This window comes from Silene latifolia, chromosome 11 (assembly GCF_048544455.1).
Source record: "Silene latifolia isolate original U9 population chromosome 11, ASM4854445v1, whole genome shotgun sequence".
Lineage (NCBI taxonomy): Eukaryota > Viridiplantae > Streptophyta > Magnoliopsida > Caryophyllales > Caryophyllaceae > Silene > Silene latifolia.
This window is the reverse complement of record NC_133536.1, coordinates 81,999,573-82,017,339: the sequence shown is the minus strand read 5'-3', so window position 1 is coordinate 82,017,339 and position 17,767 is coordinate 81,999,573. Positions and strand designations below refer to the sequence as shown.

Here is a 17,767-nt window from a genome sequence, read left to right as displayed (position 1 = left end):
GATTCTTTGAAAGGGCGTCAATGTTTTAGTTTTCAATAATCTTAATCTTTGATTATAGCCGATAAACCCAATTAAAGCTATATTTGGGGACTCGGGTCGTTGAATCATCAAACTTGCACGAACACCAAAACGATTACGACGGCTAGAAGTTGTTTTTCCATAGTTATAACACATTATTTCTTGTGTATTTTCTTCATCGTCAATGACGGAGATCAAGCAATTCATCATTCGGAGTCAAAATCACAAGTTTGTGTTTTAAATTTAGTACCACCCGTGGCGCTCTGTCGCCATCCATTAAGTGGTCATACATTCATTGTTCACTTTTCACTCAATAACATCACCTACAAATGGTCTCACCCCATTTTTTTTGTATTTGTGTCAAAATCAAAGTTAAACAAATGACGACGGAGAGAGTAAACTTATAATGGCAATAGAGTTGCCCTTGTAAGCGTGCGGACTGCTGTGCACGTCAGTAGATCATTTTGTGGAGTGATTTGCACATTCTAACTGATGTTAACGGCTTCTAATCACTTCTATGGCCGGCTTTTCCCCTCTCCCTTTTGGTGGGGTGTATTATTTATTTGTAACTACTATTGTTGTTATTATGATTAGAGTTGGTAATTTTTCATCCGACCAGAAACCTGACACAAATTTAGCAAACAAGGGATAAGACACTGTATTCTATTTAAGTAATTGGATCCGGATAGGCCGTAGTTGACATTGTACTCTGGCAATCGGGTATCAAGCCTATTCATGGCTGTTGAACGTAGATGAATTTACTAGCTAAACTATCGGAGGTTTGCCTGTTACTAAAACATTGTATTTGACCTGGGCAATCGGATATTAATTAAATTCCGAGGCACGTCATGGATGTTAATGACTTGAATAGTTGAATTATGGCTTGTAGTCATGAATCATGATGACCACTATTTCACTAATATATTGACTTGGTTAATGCTACTAGTAAATATTTGATGAACGTGCAGGCCACAACATTCTCTACATATACTCTTTTGTGTGTCTTCTCTATTCAGAAAGAAAGCTATTCATTCCCTGCACAAAACATCCTGTAATCAACATCGTCCTATCTAGTCCATTCTTCTCAGCCTACCACCATGACCGGATCCCATCGACCATCCCCAACATCACCAAAACAAACCTCGTCCCCTCGATCACCACAACCAACCTCGTCCCCTCGAGCACCACAACCTGCAGCCATTACCCCAATAAACAGCGGCTCATGGTCGCCCACACGACCCCCAGTATCCCTCGAATTAGCCAATCAGCGAAAAAACAAATCCAACAAGATCATGAGAAGGGTGCGTTCAGTCATAAGGTCTTTCCCCATTGTAACCCCAACTTGCCGGATACCCATATCCAGTCGGCTCAATGACGGGCACGTCCATGGTGGGACACGCATAACTGGCACACTCTTTGGCCACCGCAAAGCCAGAGTCAACCTAGCAATCCAAGAAAATCCTAGGTGCCTTCCCATGTTATTGTTAGAGCTTGCCATCCCAACCGGCAAGCTCTTGCAAGAAATGGGCTTGGGTCTGGTTCGGATTGCGCTCGAGTGTGAGAAGCACCCGTCAGACAAGACCAAGCTGATTGAAGAGCCCATTTGGACAATGTATAATAATGGGCGGAAAACAGGATATGGGATCAAAAGAGAGCCCACAGATGATGACTTGAATGTCATGAAAATGTTGCATGCTGCATCAATGGGTGCAGGTGTACTACCTAGTAACGAAGCTTATGAGTCGCCTGATGGTGAGCTTACGTACATGCGAGCCTACTTCGAACGGGTTGTTGGGTCTAAGGATTCAGAAACATACTACATGATGAACCCGGATGGAGGCAGCGGACCGGAACTCAGTATTTTCTTTGTTCGGATTTAGATGGCGAAAAATGTCTTTTAAGATTGTAAGCCTGTAGGAATCCTGTTTGATTGATTTTGAACCCGGGTAGATGACTAGATGATCGATGTAAAATGTATTGTTCGTCCATTTTATTGTTTAACTTTACAATCTTGGACGTTGATTCATGATTGACAAAATCTAGAGTTTCTCATTTGTAGGTATTGTAATTTGTACAATGTATTCCTGACTTGTTTAGTTCATTTTGTTTTCAAATTGTGCCAATGGTGTCGATTAATTACTGTACCTCAAACCACCAGCCACCACTAGGAAAACCATCTACTGAACAGAACAACCCAATGGAGGAATAGGGGTACTCAGAAAATGAAGATTTGCCAATTTTTTTGTTAAAGTTTTGAATTTTTTATTTATTTATGTTATGTCTTTACTTGTTCGTTGTTGGGATAAAAATTACCTTTTTATTTATTGTGACGTGGCAAGCATTGATTGGAGGAGAGCGACTAAATAGGATCAATGACGTGGCATATCAAGAGTCATGGGATGAAAGCTAAACAAACACAATTGAAGTATTACTTTGTCAAAGTCCACGTGAAAAAATCAGCAACCACCTCCTATTCTTGTGGGGTTGACTTGGGAGTTTGTGGACTCTAGACCTAGATTCACAACTATATAATGCGAAGGAAGAGCAAAGCAAAGGGATCATCGTTCAGCACTTCAACACTCTCTCCCTCAATATTCCGTCTTTACTTAGTCATACCTCGCTAGTAAAACAGTCCTTGTATTTCCTTACTTGCATAATATTCTCTCGATTTTAGTGCCAAATTGGTGGGATTCCGACTCCCCCCCGCGGTTGTTCCCACATCGGGTTTTCCGCGTCACCAAAACCTTGCGTGTCAACCTTTTATTCGTCGTTCATTCGTTTGTTAAATCCGTTTTATTCACATCATCGTTGGCCGTAGATTACTCACTATCACTCACTAAATTAAATCAATAATCGGTAAATTTTTACCAAAACATTCGTCCTGCTGAAAATTTAATTTTCGTTCTTTATCGCAAATCTTAATTCCGCCACAAGAACCAATCACGTATGAGGCAATCTCCTTCGGGGTACTGAAGGCAATTTAATAGGTTGACCCCTCCCAAGTTTGGTTTTTTCATTCGCAAGAGTCAGGAATCGAACCCCTGACCACTTGTTTAAGAGATGAGAGCCCTTACCACTCACACCAGCCAACTTTTGTAATACTTTCATGAAATATCATGTTAATATTATAATTCACTACTTTTCCGGTTATTGTTGTTTCTTTTACTACTCACGCTATTTTTACGGCTCTATTCATTCCCGTTGTATTTTATCAAATTATATTTAGTAAAATAATTTTTTTTCTTAACTCGAATTATTAACTAATTTTTCATACTTTCTATGTTGTTCCTACTGTTACTTTAATTATATTTGTTGTGACTACTATTACTTTCACTACTCACTGCCGTCATTATCGTTTCCTTCACTACTCCCACATTTAATAATGTTAATTTTACTACTCCCGTTGTTATTATTGTTACTTTTATTAGTCATATGAGTGATTATTATCGTATCTGCTACATCCAATTTTACGGTAATTATTTATCAAATTTAATTTTTAAATCAGTTGATTATCTAATTTTATTGAATATACAAATTATGGAATATTGTATCATTTCAATTTAATTTTAAATTAGTTGTTTATTTAATTTTATAAAATATGCAGATTATGGAATATTGTATCTTTTGAAACAATTCTGATTTATTTCCCTTTACTTAGTTCCCAAAACATAACCTACTTATACTATATTTGTCTATGTTAAACAAATTTGTACATGTAATAAACTATATAGTATAATTAAATTGTATGTATTTATCTACTTACATAAAAGTCCATTGGTTTGTGGATTATATATATATACACTAGTATGGGTGCCCGGCCCTGCCCGGGCTACCTAAAATTAGCATTAAAATTTATTTTCAATTAAATAAAACTACCTTAAAGTTGCATAACTCATAAAGTAATCATTAAATATTTTTCTATGATGTATCTTAAAATTACAATGAAATAAATTATGAGACAAATTCACTACTCCCGCTATTAATATTTTATTTAAATCGATTGATTAGTTAATTGTTCATATATATTTTCTTTTGTTGTTAGTATTGTTACTTTTATTACATTTGTTATTACTACTGTTACTTTCACTACTCTGCCGTAATTATTGTTATTTTCACTAATGCCGCATTAATATTGATAATTTCACTACTCCCGTTGATAGTTCTATTACTATCACTACTCCAGGTCGCTGCAAATATTGTTACTTTGACTATTCAAATAAGTGATTACTATCATATTACATTCACCATATTCATCACCAGGAACCACCGGTACCTCCTCCACACTGACGAAGCTAGGCACTGGTCGGCTGGGCCGCGGCCCGGGCCGAATTTTGGAAAATATTGTGTACTTCAAAAAAAAAATTGCCCTTAATCTTTACTCTTATTAAGTTCTACAGTCATATTTAACGAAGAAGGGTCATACATATGTAATGAAATCAATCTCATAGTAATTATGGGCTGATTATTATTCTTTCCATATATGAGATTTTATTTTCAAATATATATTTTAATGTTTCCTAAAATATCATATCCAACTTTGATAAAATATGGTTTAGAAATCAAGATTTATACAGTATATATGTTACTAGAAAATTTGATAGAAAAAAAATAATACGATGAAATTTTGCCCGAAATGAAAAGAGTATAGATGGAGACTTTAGTTAGAGGAGTATGGAGAAACTCCACTTTTAAAGGTAAGTTTCTATTTTGTCTATCTTTTTCTTCATTAGATAGTACACATAGTTTTTATTAGCCCAGTCAAAGTTATTTTTTTTCCATTTCATTGAAAATTTTATTTTTCCCTATTGGTTTAAATCTAATATTATATGAAATTCTACGAATTTTATTGCCATCTAAGTTAATCATGAACAACTCCAAATGATAATAGCTTATCGATGGTTATTTTTGTAGTTCAAAAGTAAAGAGGAACTTCGAAAGATTAAACACGCAAACAATCAACAAAGACGCACGAATAATTGGATTATGCCTCCGGAGAATAATGAGAATTTTCAATACTTATAATTACATTATAAAATTTCGGCCCGGTCTAGATTTCGACTCTAGCTTCTCCCCGCTCCTCCACCCAAGGTCCCCCCGGAAAAAAAATAATCTTAACCCCTATACCAAACACCATTTCTTCTTCTTATCCTCGGATGAGACAAAGATTCACTACCGTTGTTACCATCACCACTCCACAACAAAAAAACGTCTCATCCGCTGCACCTTAACTGCACCTCTTTACACGACAACTACCCTTAATAAACACCAACAACCTTTACGGGATATACTCCAGAAAAATTCTTAGGTCCTCCGGGAGTACCATTAATGTGCCCTCCCTAGCCAATAAACTCTACAAGAATTCAGCTGTCGGGCGACTAGTTTAAGCGACTGTTTTGCGCAGTCGCCAAGTTAGCGACAGATAAAAAACTCGGGCGACTGATATCAGTCGCCAAAATAGCGACTGAATTTAGCAACGAAAATTTCGAAATTAGCGACCGACTTCGGTCGCCAAATTGGCGACTGCACTATTCCTCGTCGCCAAAATCGGTCGCCCGCTTTTTTACTCTATTTTCCAGCGACATCCCTTCCCTCTTTCATACTTTACCAAAACACAAAAAAAGGAAGGAGGTGAGCAACGCGACGGAACCGACAACACCACCAACAACTAGCACCACCACCACCGACGACACCACCAACAACTAACACCGCCACCGCCACCGCCATCTCATTTGCTCACCACCATTCTTTTCATTTCTCTTGTTGTTTGAAGGTGTGTTATTTTGTTTTAAATTTCAATTTATTAGTTGGTTTTTGAATTGTTTATTTAATTTGCGATTGTAATTAGTTGTTTTGATGTTATTATGATGTTTATGTATACTAATGTGATGCTTACATTGTTTTTAATTGTTAATTAGTTAGGGTTTTTAATTGTTAATTGTTTTTAATTTCATTCGGCAAAAAAAAATTGATTCGGCCGAATTGTTTTTTTTTTTTTTTTTTGATGATTATTTGTTTTTGCTATATAGTTTTTGGCTCACATGATGTTAAATTGTTGTTTAAGATCATGATTCATTAATTTAAATGTTGATGATTATGCCAATCTTGTTCTAGTAGCAACTTTAAACAAATTGTTCATATAAATGGGGTTATTTTTCTCGAAAAAGAAAGATAGGAAAAAAACTGTTTTTGATATTTGGGCAGAATGCCGAAAAGAAAAAAAAAGTTTTTTTTTGGAATTTTGGCTAAAAGCCGAGAGCAGGAAAAAGAAAAAAAAAAGGTTTTTCGAAACTATTAGGGCATAATGCCGAGAGAATTTTTTTTTTCGGTTTTTTGTTTTATTTTGGCCAATGATGATTATACATTATTTCAATAATGTATGATTGTTTGTTGTGAAAAAGTTCACAAATTTAAGATACCTAATTATTTTAAAGAGGTTTAAAATAATGTTGGATTAATTCATATTACAAGTTAATATGTATTAAGATTGGAATTATTGTGAGTAATTGAGGAATTGTCACATAATTTGATCATTTAAATAGGTGGTTTGGATAAATTACTCTACATAATTAAGGAATTATGTCTTGAATGATTAATTTATAGTTGATGCATTTTTATTTAGTTGTTTGAATCGTTGAATGGTTTAATTTACGTATTTTTGCAATCGGTTGTAATTTGTATTACCTAGTGTGGCCTTAGTTAATTATGTTTTCGTAATGATGGAAACATAATTTTAATGTAATTTTGAGATCTCGTATCTCCTTTAATTTTATTTAGTATTATGTTTTTGAAATTAGAATGTAAATAGGTTTATTTTGTAATTTATTTATTGTAATTTTGAGAAGACTAAAGATGGAGATTGGATTGCTCACTCCCGCTACATGGACCAAGATGGAACATCAAGACAAGCTTCTCGGGTCCTAGGAAGTATTTCAAAGTTGTATTTATGTTCATTTTGGTAGATAGGCCACACTAGGACTTTGTTTTGTTTTACGTTTTTCCATTCTCGTTGCTTTTCATTCGCTTAATAGTTAGTGCATCATATTCCGCCTGAACCAAACCACCTACTGATATGCATGAAAATTGACTCATATAGTTTGGATGTTAGTTATCATGGACATAAAGATGTCACACAATTTTAAGCCATCATCTTAGTTTATTCATTCTCGCATGCTAGATATTAGTTCACTTAAAATGAATTAAAATAAAGTTGATGGGATCTTCCTCTAAAACTGAAATTGAGACTAGTCTTTACAAGGCCAAACAACTATGAATCCCTTCTTCGTCGGTAGGCATATAGGACCTTACTCTCCATATGACCCCTTCTACGTTGGGTAAGTAGTTTGTGTTGACTTAGTTTACCTCAACATTATAATCCGAAGAGTTTCTCGAGATTATGATGGACTATAGATAGAATTTACAGAAATTTATCGACCAAGAATTCTAAAAGTAGAATTAGCCAAAAGGTTGGCTTATCAATTTACAGATAATTGAGTCTTGGGATCATTTATATAATTCTTGAGGGAGGTCAATTGTATAAATGCTTGAGTCTTCGCTTATAACAGTTTTGCATTAGACTTAAATCATAACGATGAGTATGCTTATTATGTTTTTATTCTTCTTTTCGCAGTGTAGAATTCGTTTTATATTGATAATACTGCTTACAACAAATGGCTGGAAACAACGAAATCCCTATGCCAAGTGCCACACTTGGACGCAAGTCCTGGCTAAAAGCTTTCATGGACCACATGAATCAGTTCACACGACTGAAGAATGATGGGTCCAACTTTGCGGACTGGGGGGCATCATTACGGAATGCTGCCATTGCTGACGGTAAGCTCAAGTACTTAACTGAGCCAATACCGCCAAACCTAGGCCCCAATGCAAGAGCTAACGAGTCAATTGCTTATAGTGACTTCGTTATGGAAGCGGGTGCGATAAAGAACGTACTCATTTTTGCAATGGAAACCAATTTGCAAAGACGCTTCATTGCCCAAGGTGCAAACAAGATTTTCACCACGCTCACTAATGAGTTCTCAAAAGCACCGAGAATCGTTACTTATGAGCATACATGTCGCTTCTTTGATGCGAAACTCCAGAAGGGCCAACCGGTTAGCCCACACATTCTTAACATGATTGAGAATGTCGAGAAATTGGAGGCACTTGATTGCAAAATCAGTGAGAGCATAGTCATTGACCGTATGCTTCATTCACTTCATGATGGTTTTGCCCTTTTCAGGGCAAATTACTACATGAATGACATGAAGAAAAGTCCTCATGAGCTACACTCACTTCTCGTACAGACCGAGAAGGATATGAAATTGAGTAGGAGCATGAAGCAAGATGTTCTCATGATTTTCAACAAGAATAAGGGTAAGGGCAAAGCTCACGGCGACCTAACTGTAGGAAAGCCAAAGTTTAAAAGGTCAGGAAACGGTAAGAGTGGGCCTGGTGAGACTAGTGGCTCACTAGGCAAGGCAAAGAGCAAGAACGGTAACGTTGAATGCCACCATTGTCACAAGACTGGACATTGGAGGAGGAATTGTCCCGTGTACCGTGAGGACATAAAAGCAGGACGCGTCACTCCTGTTGGTATGTCATCTTATATTCATATGATTGAGATTAACCATGCAAGTTTCGAAACTTGGGTACTTGATACTGGTTGTGGTTCTCATTTGTGTAATCATTTGCAGGGCCTAAAAAACATCAAACCCCTCGCAAAGGGTGATGTGGACCTGCGAGTCGGGAATGGAGCACGAGTTGATGCAGTCTCGATGGGAACATACGTAATCCAGCTCCCGAGTGGTTTTGAGTTATATTTATATACCTGTTACTATGTACCCAGTTTATCTAAGAATATTATTTCTGTTTCCGTACTTGATAAAGACAGTTTTTCATTTTCAATATAGGATAATAGCTGTATTTTCTCTTTTAATGAAATGGTTTATGGCAAAGCAGTTTCCATGAATGGAATTTACATCTTAGATCAAACCACAGATATATTACATGTGAATAATAAGAAATTAAAGGTTGGTGACAAAGATCAAACTTATCTATGGCATTGTCGAATGGGACACATAAATGAAAGACGTGTAAAGAAACTCATCGAGAATGGGACTATCCCCCCATTTGATTTTTCTTCATTTGGCACGTGTGAATCATGTCTTATCGGCAAAATGACTCGAATTTTCTTCAAAGGTGTTGGAATGCGCGCTAATGACCTATTAGGACTCATACATACTGATGTATGTGGACCTATGTCAATCACTGCAAGAGATGGCTATAGATATTTTATCACTTTCACGGATGATTTGAGTAGATACGGATATGTCTACTTAATGAAGCATAAAAGTGAGTCCTTTGAAAAATTCAAGGAATACCAGAATAAGGTTGAGAACCAACTGGGTAGAAAGGTTAAAGCACTCCGTTCAGATCGGGGTGGCGAATATCTTTCAAATGAGTTTGATCAACACCTTAAAGACTGTGGAATAGTTTTACAGTTAACTCCACCTAGAACACCTCAATTAAATGGTGTGTCCGAACGGAGAAATCGAACACTACTTGATATGGTTCGATCCATGATGAGTCACACGGTAGTACTTGATTCATTATGGGGTTTTGCTCTTTTGTCAGCTGCTCTTATACTTAACCGAAGTACGTCTAAAACTGTCTACAAGACTCCATATGAAATGTGGAAGGGAACGGTCCCTAACTTGTCCTTTATTCGGGTTTGGGGCTGCGAGGCTTATGTCAAGTGGAGACACGAGGATAAGCTCGGCCCGCGATCGGTCAAGACATACTTTATTGGTTATCCAAAAGGAATGTTTGGTCATTACTTCTATTCGCCTACCGAACATCGAGTTTTTGTTGCGGCTAGTGCAAAGTTCTTAGAGAAAGAATTTCTCGAGAACAAGTCAAGTAATAGAACCTTCGAGCTGTCGGAGATTCAAGAACCAACAACTGAGGTACAGATGGAGGAAGTTGTTCCTTCAACTAATGATACGGTTAATATTCCTCAGGAACCTAGGAGGTCGGGTAGAGTTTCTAATCCTCCAGACAGATACATTGGTATGGTCGAGGAAAATGAAGTTTTGCTCCTAGAGAGTAATGAACCCGCTACCTATAAAGGTGTCATGGCCTGTTCCGACTCTAAGCTATGGCTTGAAGCCATGCAATCCGAGAGGGACTCCATGTATGAGAATGACGTTTGGGATCTTGTTGACTTACCTAACAAGGTAAGACCTCTCCATTGCAAATGGCTTTACAAAATAAAGCATTCTGTAGACGGGCAACCAGATACCTATAAAGCACGACTAGTGGCAAAAAGGTTTCACTCAAGTGCACGGATTGCATTATGATGAAATTTTTGCACCCGTAGTTATGCTGCGTTCCATTCGGATAATCTTAGCGATTTTCGCTTTTCATGACTATGAAATTTGGCAAATGGATGTGACAACCGCCTTCTTAAACGGTTATTTGGAGGAGGAGTTGTACATGGTACAACCCGAAGGTTTCATAGATCCTGAAAATCCTAAGAAAGTGTGCAAGCTTAAGCGTTCCATTTATGGACTTAAGCAAGCTTCTCGGAGTTGGAATCATCGTTTCAACCAGGTGATAAAAGAGTATGGTTTCACTCGATCGGTCGAGGAACCATGCTTATATGTCAAGTCGAGTGGGAGCAAGATTGTTTTCTTGATATTGTATGTCGATGACATACTCTTGATTGGGAATGACATCCCTCTCTTATCTTCGGTAAAAGGATGGTTGAAGAACCATTTCCAGATTAAATATCTGGGTGAGGCACAACGCATATTGGGAATTCGTATCTATTGAGATAGATCACGACGGATGTTATCACTGAGTCAGGAGTCTTATTTAGATAAGATTCTTGAAAGGTTCAGCATGACCAACTCCAAGAAGGGGAACCTTCAAATGACTTCTGGGATGCATTTGAGCAACTCTCAGTCACCCACGACGCCTGAAGGGGTTGAACGCATGAGTCGCATTCCTTATGCATCAGCCATAGGATTGATCATGTATGCCATGATATGCACACGTCCAGACGTGGCTTATGCATTGAGTATGACGAGTCGGTACCAACGCAATCCAGGTGAAACATACTGGGTGGCTGTTAAAAACATCCTTAAGTACCTACGGAGGACTAAGGATTGGGTATTGACTTATGGAGGAGATACTAAGCTATGCGCAATCGGTTACGCAGATGCTAGCTTCCAAATGGATCGAGATGATTCGAAATCTCAGTCTGGATTCGTCTTTACTCTTAATGGTGCTGCGGTCAGCTGGAAGAGTTCCAAGCAGGATGTTGTAGCAGATTCTACTACTGAATCCGAGTACTATGCCGCTTCAGAAGTAGCAAAGGAAGCTATATGGATGCGTCAATTCTTACAAGGACTAACCATAGTTTCTAGTTCGAATGACCCCAATCACCATCTATTGTGAAAATAGAGGTGCCATCTTCCAGGCTAAGGAGCCTAAGTCTAGCAACAAGTCTAGACATGTACATCGGAAGGCTCACCTGATCCGCGATTACGTGGAGCAAGAGTAGATAGTGATTGACAAGATTGCTTCGGATGACAACATCGCGGACCCTCTCACTAAACCATTGTCATATGATAAGCATGAAGGGCACGTTATTTCCATGGGAATTAAACGTGTTCCTGAGTTGTACTAGTTGATTATGGATTCGATACATTATCTTTTTCATATGCTATTTATAACTTCATCGTTTTATTTCATATTTTGTTTTTCATGTGGATTGTACGACAACATTGAACGCCACAAAGTGAACTGAATTACATTATATTTGTTTTGGTCCGTAATCGCCTACATGAGCTGATAACTCTGGCTATTATTTTGTGAAGTTGATTGATGGTGGGTTCAAGGAGCCATAAGTCAAACAGTTGGCTGCTCGATCACAGATGCGATTTATAATGATACCTCGTAGGACAAATTAAGACAACGTAATGGAGTCCTAAATGTTTAAAAACATTCGGTGTCAGGTCGTGGATTGGACGTCCATTGTGTTCCTAGAGTCGATTCTTTTGACTATCGACTGTCTCTTGAGATTAAGGCAGTTTTTGGGTGACTTTGGTTTCTTTCTCATGGTCGACCGTAACAGGAGGCTAAGCAGATTTTCACTGGGTCATTTCATACTGTGCTTATATCTGCAGGATTCGAGTTGAATAAAATATCCAACCATTTATCAGGTTTAGTTATTTCTCAGGGCCACTCGAGGAGTTGTAACTGAAATGCATGGCCATGCTCGAATGATGATTCGTTTATCAGTTAAGTTACTCTCTAGTCGGGGAAACCACTCTTGATATTGATCACTTGTAAAATACGACCTTTGTGAATACGGATTTTGCAAATTGTTTTACATTGAGTGGGAGAAATTTTAGGATATGAGAATCGGTTATCGCACATACACTTGTGAGGACAAATGGGAGTTTGTTGGAGCTTGTATCCTCCACAGTTAGTGTGATAACATATATAAATCTCTTATAGGTTCACAAGGGTATACTTAGTATTTTATCAGTTGATTAACGTTTACTTAATAACGGTTGGCTTGCTAGAAGTTTGACGTTATTATCATACTGATGGCGGTGATCAACTGGTCCCTAAAAGTCACACCTAAAGGATGTGTTTGAGAGATGTGATTATATGAAAATGTAATCACATTGATCCCTTATATGACTAAAAGGTTAGTCCATGTATTTGACTAAACAGTTAGTCAATGTGATGATGAGACGATTATTTAATACAATTAAATAATATTAGCTGAGACGAATTAATTGTTAATTCGTAAATTGAATATAAACTGTTATATTTAATTAATGTATATAATGTTAGCTTAAACGAATTAAGATGTTAATTCGTTATTAAATGTAACCAGTTATATTTAATTAGCAAATTATAAATATATTATATTTATAGTTAATGTATATATTATGCGATATTGTCATAATAAAATGTTGACAGACCGGTATTAATAAATCGACTACAAACTGTTGTGTGTGGAATTATTAATACATGTCGACATAATTGACAAATTAAAATAATACACATTTTATATATTTTGTTAGCAACCAAAAATAAGAAGATTTTCTTCTTATTTTTGGTGGTTGAAAAAAACCGAATGAGGAAGAGAATTGGGGGTTTTGTGGAATTGTTAATATTAATTGAATTAGGGTTGTAATTGACAATGTAATTGTGATTTTGATATTGTTTGGAGTGTATAATTAAAGTATAGTTTAATGCTAGTATTGTTGATGGTGTTTGAAGTGTATAATTTTAGTATTGTATAGTGTTTGGAGTGTATAATTAAAGTTAGTCTAATATTTGTTAATGTTAGTATTGTTGAATTTACCAAGTTAGTCTAATGCTAGTTGTAATACCCGCCCTTTTAGGGACCCTTTGACCATCATTGACTGTCCTTGGGAGCGGGAGTAATCTTAGGAAATTATGCCAAAACCTTCTTGGGGTGCGTGTTAAGAGTGGTACTCGATAGAGTAGAGGCTACTCGATCGAGTAGCTAGGTTACTCGATCGAGTAGGGGGCTACTCGATCGAGTATGTCGGGTACTCGATCGAGTGCCGGGTTTTCAGCGAGGGTTTTATATCGCGTTTTGTTAAATCCGCAAATCACTTCCGCCACTTTCCTCCTACCTTTCAGTCGCCTCTTTCCCTTCCCTTCACCTCAAAACCTCCATGGAAACCTTTGTGAAGATTCTTGTGCCTTAGGAGAGCGTCTCTTGAGTCGGGTAGCGGTCTTTTCTTTGAGTTTCTCCCTAATAGGTATGTCATAGTCATCATCCGTGCCTTTGTCTCTATAGTTAGGGTTTGCTTGTTAGTAATAGATATTTGTATGGTGGTTATAGGCTTTGCTTGGTCGCTGGATATGTTATCTGTCGGCGTGGATTGGTTGCGGTTGCTTAAAGGTAGGTTCGCCTACTCAGTTTCTGTAGATGGTCTAGTGTGTCGGATATTGTGGTTGTTTTGTGTTTGGTTGTTTGCTATAATTATTATATCGTGATGGTTGTGATCGTTGTTGACGGTTCTCGAGATGCGTTCTCGGCTGAGTGGGGTCACTTGCGGGAGTGACTTCACGCCCTAGTTTCGCCCTTCGTGGAACCCGCCACGGAAGGGGATGTGCACATTAATGGACAGGGTTATCGCTCGATTTGATGAGCGGGGATTTGGTGGGTACGGCTGCGGTCCCCCACTCGGCGAGGTGGTCCAAAGGACGATCGATGATGCGAGTTGGTTGGATTGTTGTGATTATGGTTGGGACAAATAGTATTATTTGTATTGTTGATTTCAGTTGTCATTGTCTTATCTTGTCTCAGTACTGACCTTGTTGGGTTGTTTGTTTGTTATGTGTCTGCCGTGATCCCTTATGGTGAGCAGTCGATCTTAGCAGGTGTTGATGTTGTTGATAGCTGAAGTCCGGGCAGGGATGAGTCTTCACGAGATATGATGGTCTTAGCGAGTAGTCTTTGAGTTATACCTTTGTATCGTATTTTGGTTTAAATCACTTGTAATATAACTTAATAGTTCTTTTATTGACGTTTGATAATTACTTTCCTCGAGCAACCGAGATGGTAACGCCCTTATATGCTAAGGAAGGCCTAGTTAAGGCTCCTCTGGATATGGGGGTGTTACAAAGTGGTATCAGAGCGACGATTTTGGAACCTGTAACAAATGAACACAATGAACGTAGGGAGTCTAATAAAATGAACCTGGTGTATGTGTAATGGGAGCCCCGGCTGATGCTAGATTTTGGGTGAGTAGGCGCCCTCATTTCAAAATCTTGGCCCCATGACACTTAAGCCAGTCACATGGGATAGGAATGTGGAGTCCGTGTGCCTATGTGTGCTATGTATGTTAATTGTGCCGGAGTTACCTCCGGTTAAGTCTTTGTTAGAATTGATAGGGGTGTATTAGTGATATATTAGACCGTGTATGGTAATTGTCGATGAGATTAGTGAGGTTCTTTGGATGATTAGTGAACTTATGTAATGGCTATGAGGTATGTGACGAAAGTTTACGTGATAGGAATGCGTGAAAATGTGGAACTGAATGTTGTGACATGAAGAGCGAACATGTAGGTGTTTGCTATAAGTTATTGATCACAGAAGTCATATACGAGTTTATAAATCCCTAATAATCACTCTGATGATAGTTATAGCATAGTAGAATTATAATTCGAGACATAGCATATAGTAATGCGTTGATGCCTACTTGTTGGTTGAAATTTTTCCGCTGCGTAATGTGTGATTCGTACTAAAATAAATCGCTTATGATAGAATGTGAAACATGGTAGATTAATTCGTTTTGAAAAGTATGCATTTATGTAATCCGTGAAAGAAAGAACTAATGTTAATTATACGTTTCAATTGGAAGTGAACACGAGTTTAGTAATAGCATGTAAAGTAAGTTTAAGTGTAATAAAGTGACACGACTAGGTTCATAAATAACTCGGTGACAGGTAGACCGGGCTGGGTAATTTGTATAAAGTAACGTGATATGTCTCTTAGTTGTTGAAGGGTTGTATTTTGCGCGACAATGGTTATAAAACGTGATTGAATGTGATAATTAGTGTCGAATCTCGAACTTAGTTTGGAATCGACATGCGGCGTTGTTTTGCAGGTATCTTCGAGTTACTTAGTGTTCGGACCGAGTACTTAACTCTACTTGACCGAGTGCGAGTGCTTACTAGACCGAGTAGACCTCACTCGATCTAGTTAGGAGGCTATAACGTCGGGATGTGGGAAAATTCCTGCAGATACTCGACGAGTTAGCTCCTACTCGATCGAGTAGGGTGGTACTCGATCGAGTACCCCAGACACTCGATCGAGTAGGTTACTGTACAGCGAATCCTACGGGTTTTCTTAAAACCCCTAATCTTTCTATTTCTTCTTCTTATTCCTCTATATTTCGACACACCTCCACCTAATCTACTCTCAATTCCTTATTCCCTCTCAAATCCTCTCATTCTCTTGGGTTAGTAGTGAATCTTGGGGTTGATTTCTTAGTTTAATTTCGTTTCTCTACTTTGTTCATCAATCAAGGTATGCTATTCTTCCTAATGTACATGGTTTATTGCTTTGAATGTGTTAAAATAGTGAAATAATCTGAAATTTTCGACTTACATGAGTAGGTAGTTGCTTTTGATAGTTGAAATATGATTCACATGCCTCCTTTCCATGTTTGTTGGTGACTAATTGCTGTAGATTAGATTAGGAATTGCAAGGGTGAACCCGAAATTTCTAGGGTTTCCAAAATTGAAATCGATTTTTTGTTGTTTTACAATGATTAGATGGTAGAATTGAGCCTTAAGTATTGTTTATATCATGTTGGAAGATAGATTTTGATGATTTTACCCTTAGAAAGTTGCCTCAAAACTCCGTCTTAAAAGTGCCTTAAATGGAAATTCGTGATCTATAATTGAAAAATTGATATTTAATTGACAGTATAAGCATGAGTTGGACTTCAATATGCTAATAGAAACGATGATTGATGAATATATGCCGAAATTTTCACAGCTGCAAAGACCGTCTGAAAATTTTAATTGAGTTGTTGTACATAATAGTGAAGGGTGATAATGATATGTTATAAATTATTCTTTCTCTTGAATTAGTAACATGTGATTAGAAGTGTGTTTGGAATAACCTTAGAATCATGCTAGTATATTCGAATTTGTTGAGCATAGGTAATCGTCATGATAATTCCTTGCACCACTATGGCTCATGAGTAATAATAATTTGAACTTGTATGTTAAAACCTTAGAAACTGCTGGTGAACATGTGTACTTAACTTAATACTCAAAGTAACGGTGTGAATTATGTGCTCCACATGCTGAAAGTTGTTGATAAATTGGTGTGCCTAGCTGATAAGTTGAATTCGAATTACATGAAATCAATACTTGCATGTTTATATAAGTTGCTTGAACATATGCCTTAAGCAGATGCCGAGACTGAACCTTGGACTTCGCCAAAGTAAGCGGGGGAGGGGTAACCCACCTGAGACGGGAGAGGGGAGTGGACCTGTGGTACCCGCAGTCCCCGAATACCCTACAGTTGTTTTTGTTGACTTCAAGCAAAGGGAGCGTTTTGTAGCCTTACAAAAACGCAAAATGAGACCTACAAAGTGTATAGACACCAGTGTGTTAGAGGAGTTGGAGATAGAGACGGATGTCCGTCACATATTCGAGACCTTGGGTTTTACGGGTTTGTATAGGCTGAGGAAGCATACTTACCCTTTTCTTACCTTGGAATTCATGAGCTCTTTTAACTATGACCCAATGGGTCGATCGTTGAGTTTAGATTGATGAATACCAGTTTTCTGTTAACTATGGATCTGTTTGCCTCTCACCTTGGGTTGGCCAAGCCTCCCAAGGACTCCATCACCGACATTCCAACTGAGTGCGGCGTCTGCCGCCTAATGCCTTGCTTGACTGGGAAGCAAGCTCCCACCTCGAGCAACATGCTGATTAATGATGTTCAGCATATTACCTTGAGGGTCTTTCTCCGTTCTCTCTCGAACCTCCTCTATGACCGAAAAGATATCAGTAAAATGAATAATCATGAGGTCTTACTTTTGATGTCGTACCTCAACCCGGAGCGGGCCAGGAAAGTGGTCTTTAATGCTCCTTCCATAGTTTGTGCTGCCCTTGCCTTGATGGCTTCTTCCCCTTCCCGGTACCTGAGTTGTGGTGCTATTGCCACTCGGTT

At 37.9% G+C, this 17,767-nt stretch overlaps 1 protein-coding gene across 1 annotated transcript; it reads left to right on the top strand.

Annotated features, from left to right (window-relative positions):
* Positions 1-1,059: 1,059 nt before the first annotated feature.
* LOC141614944 (protein MIZU-KUSSEI 1-like) lies at positions 1,060-1,898 on the top strand. Its single transcript, XM_074433599.1, has one exon. It carries the CDS (start codon positions 1,116-1,118, stop codon positions 1,896-1,898), a length of 783 nt encoding a protein of 260 aa, XP_074289700.1. The 5' UTR covers positions 1,060-1,115.
* The last annotated feature ends 15,869 nt before the right edge of the window (positions 1,899-17,767 follow it).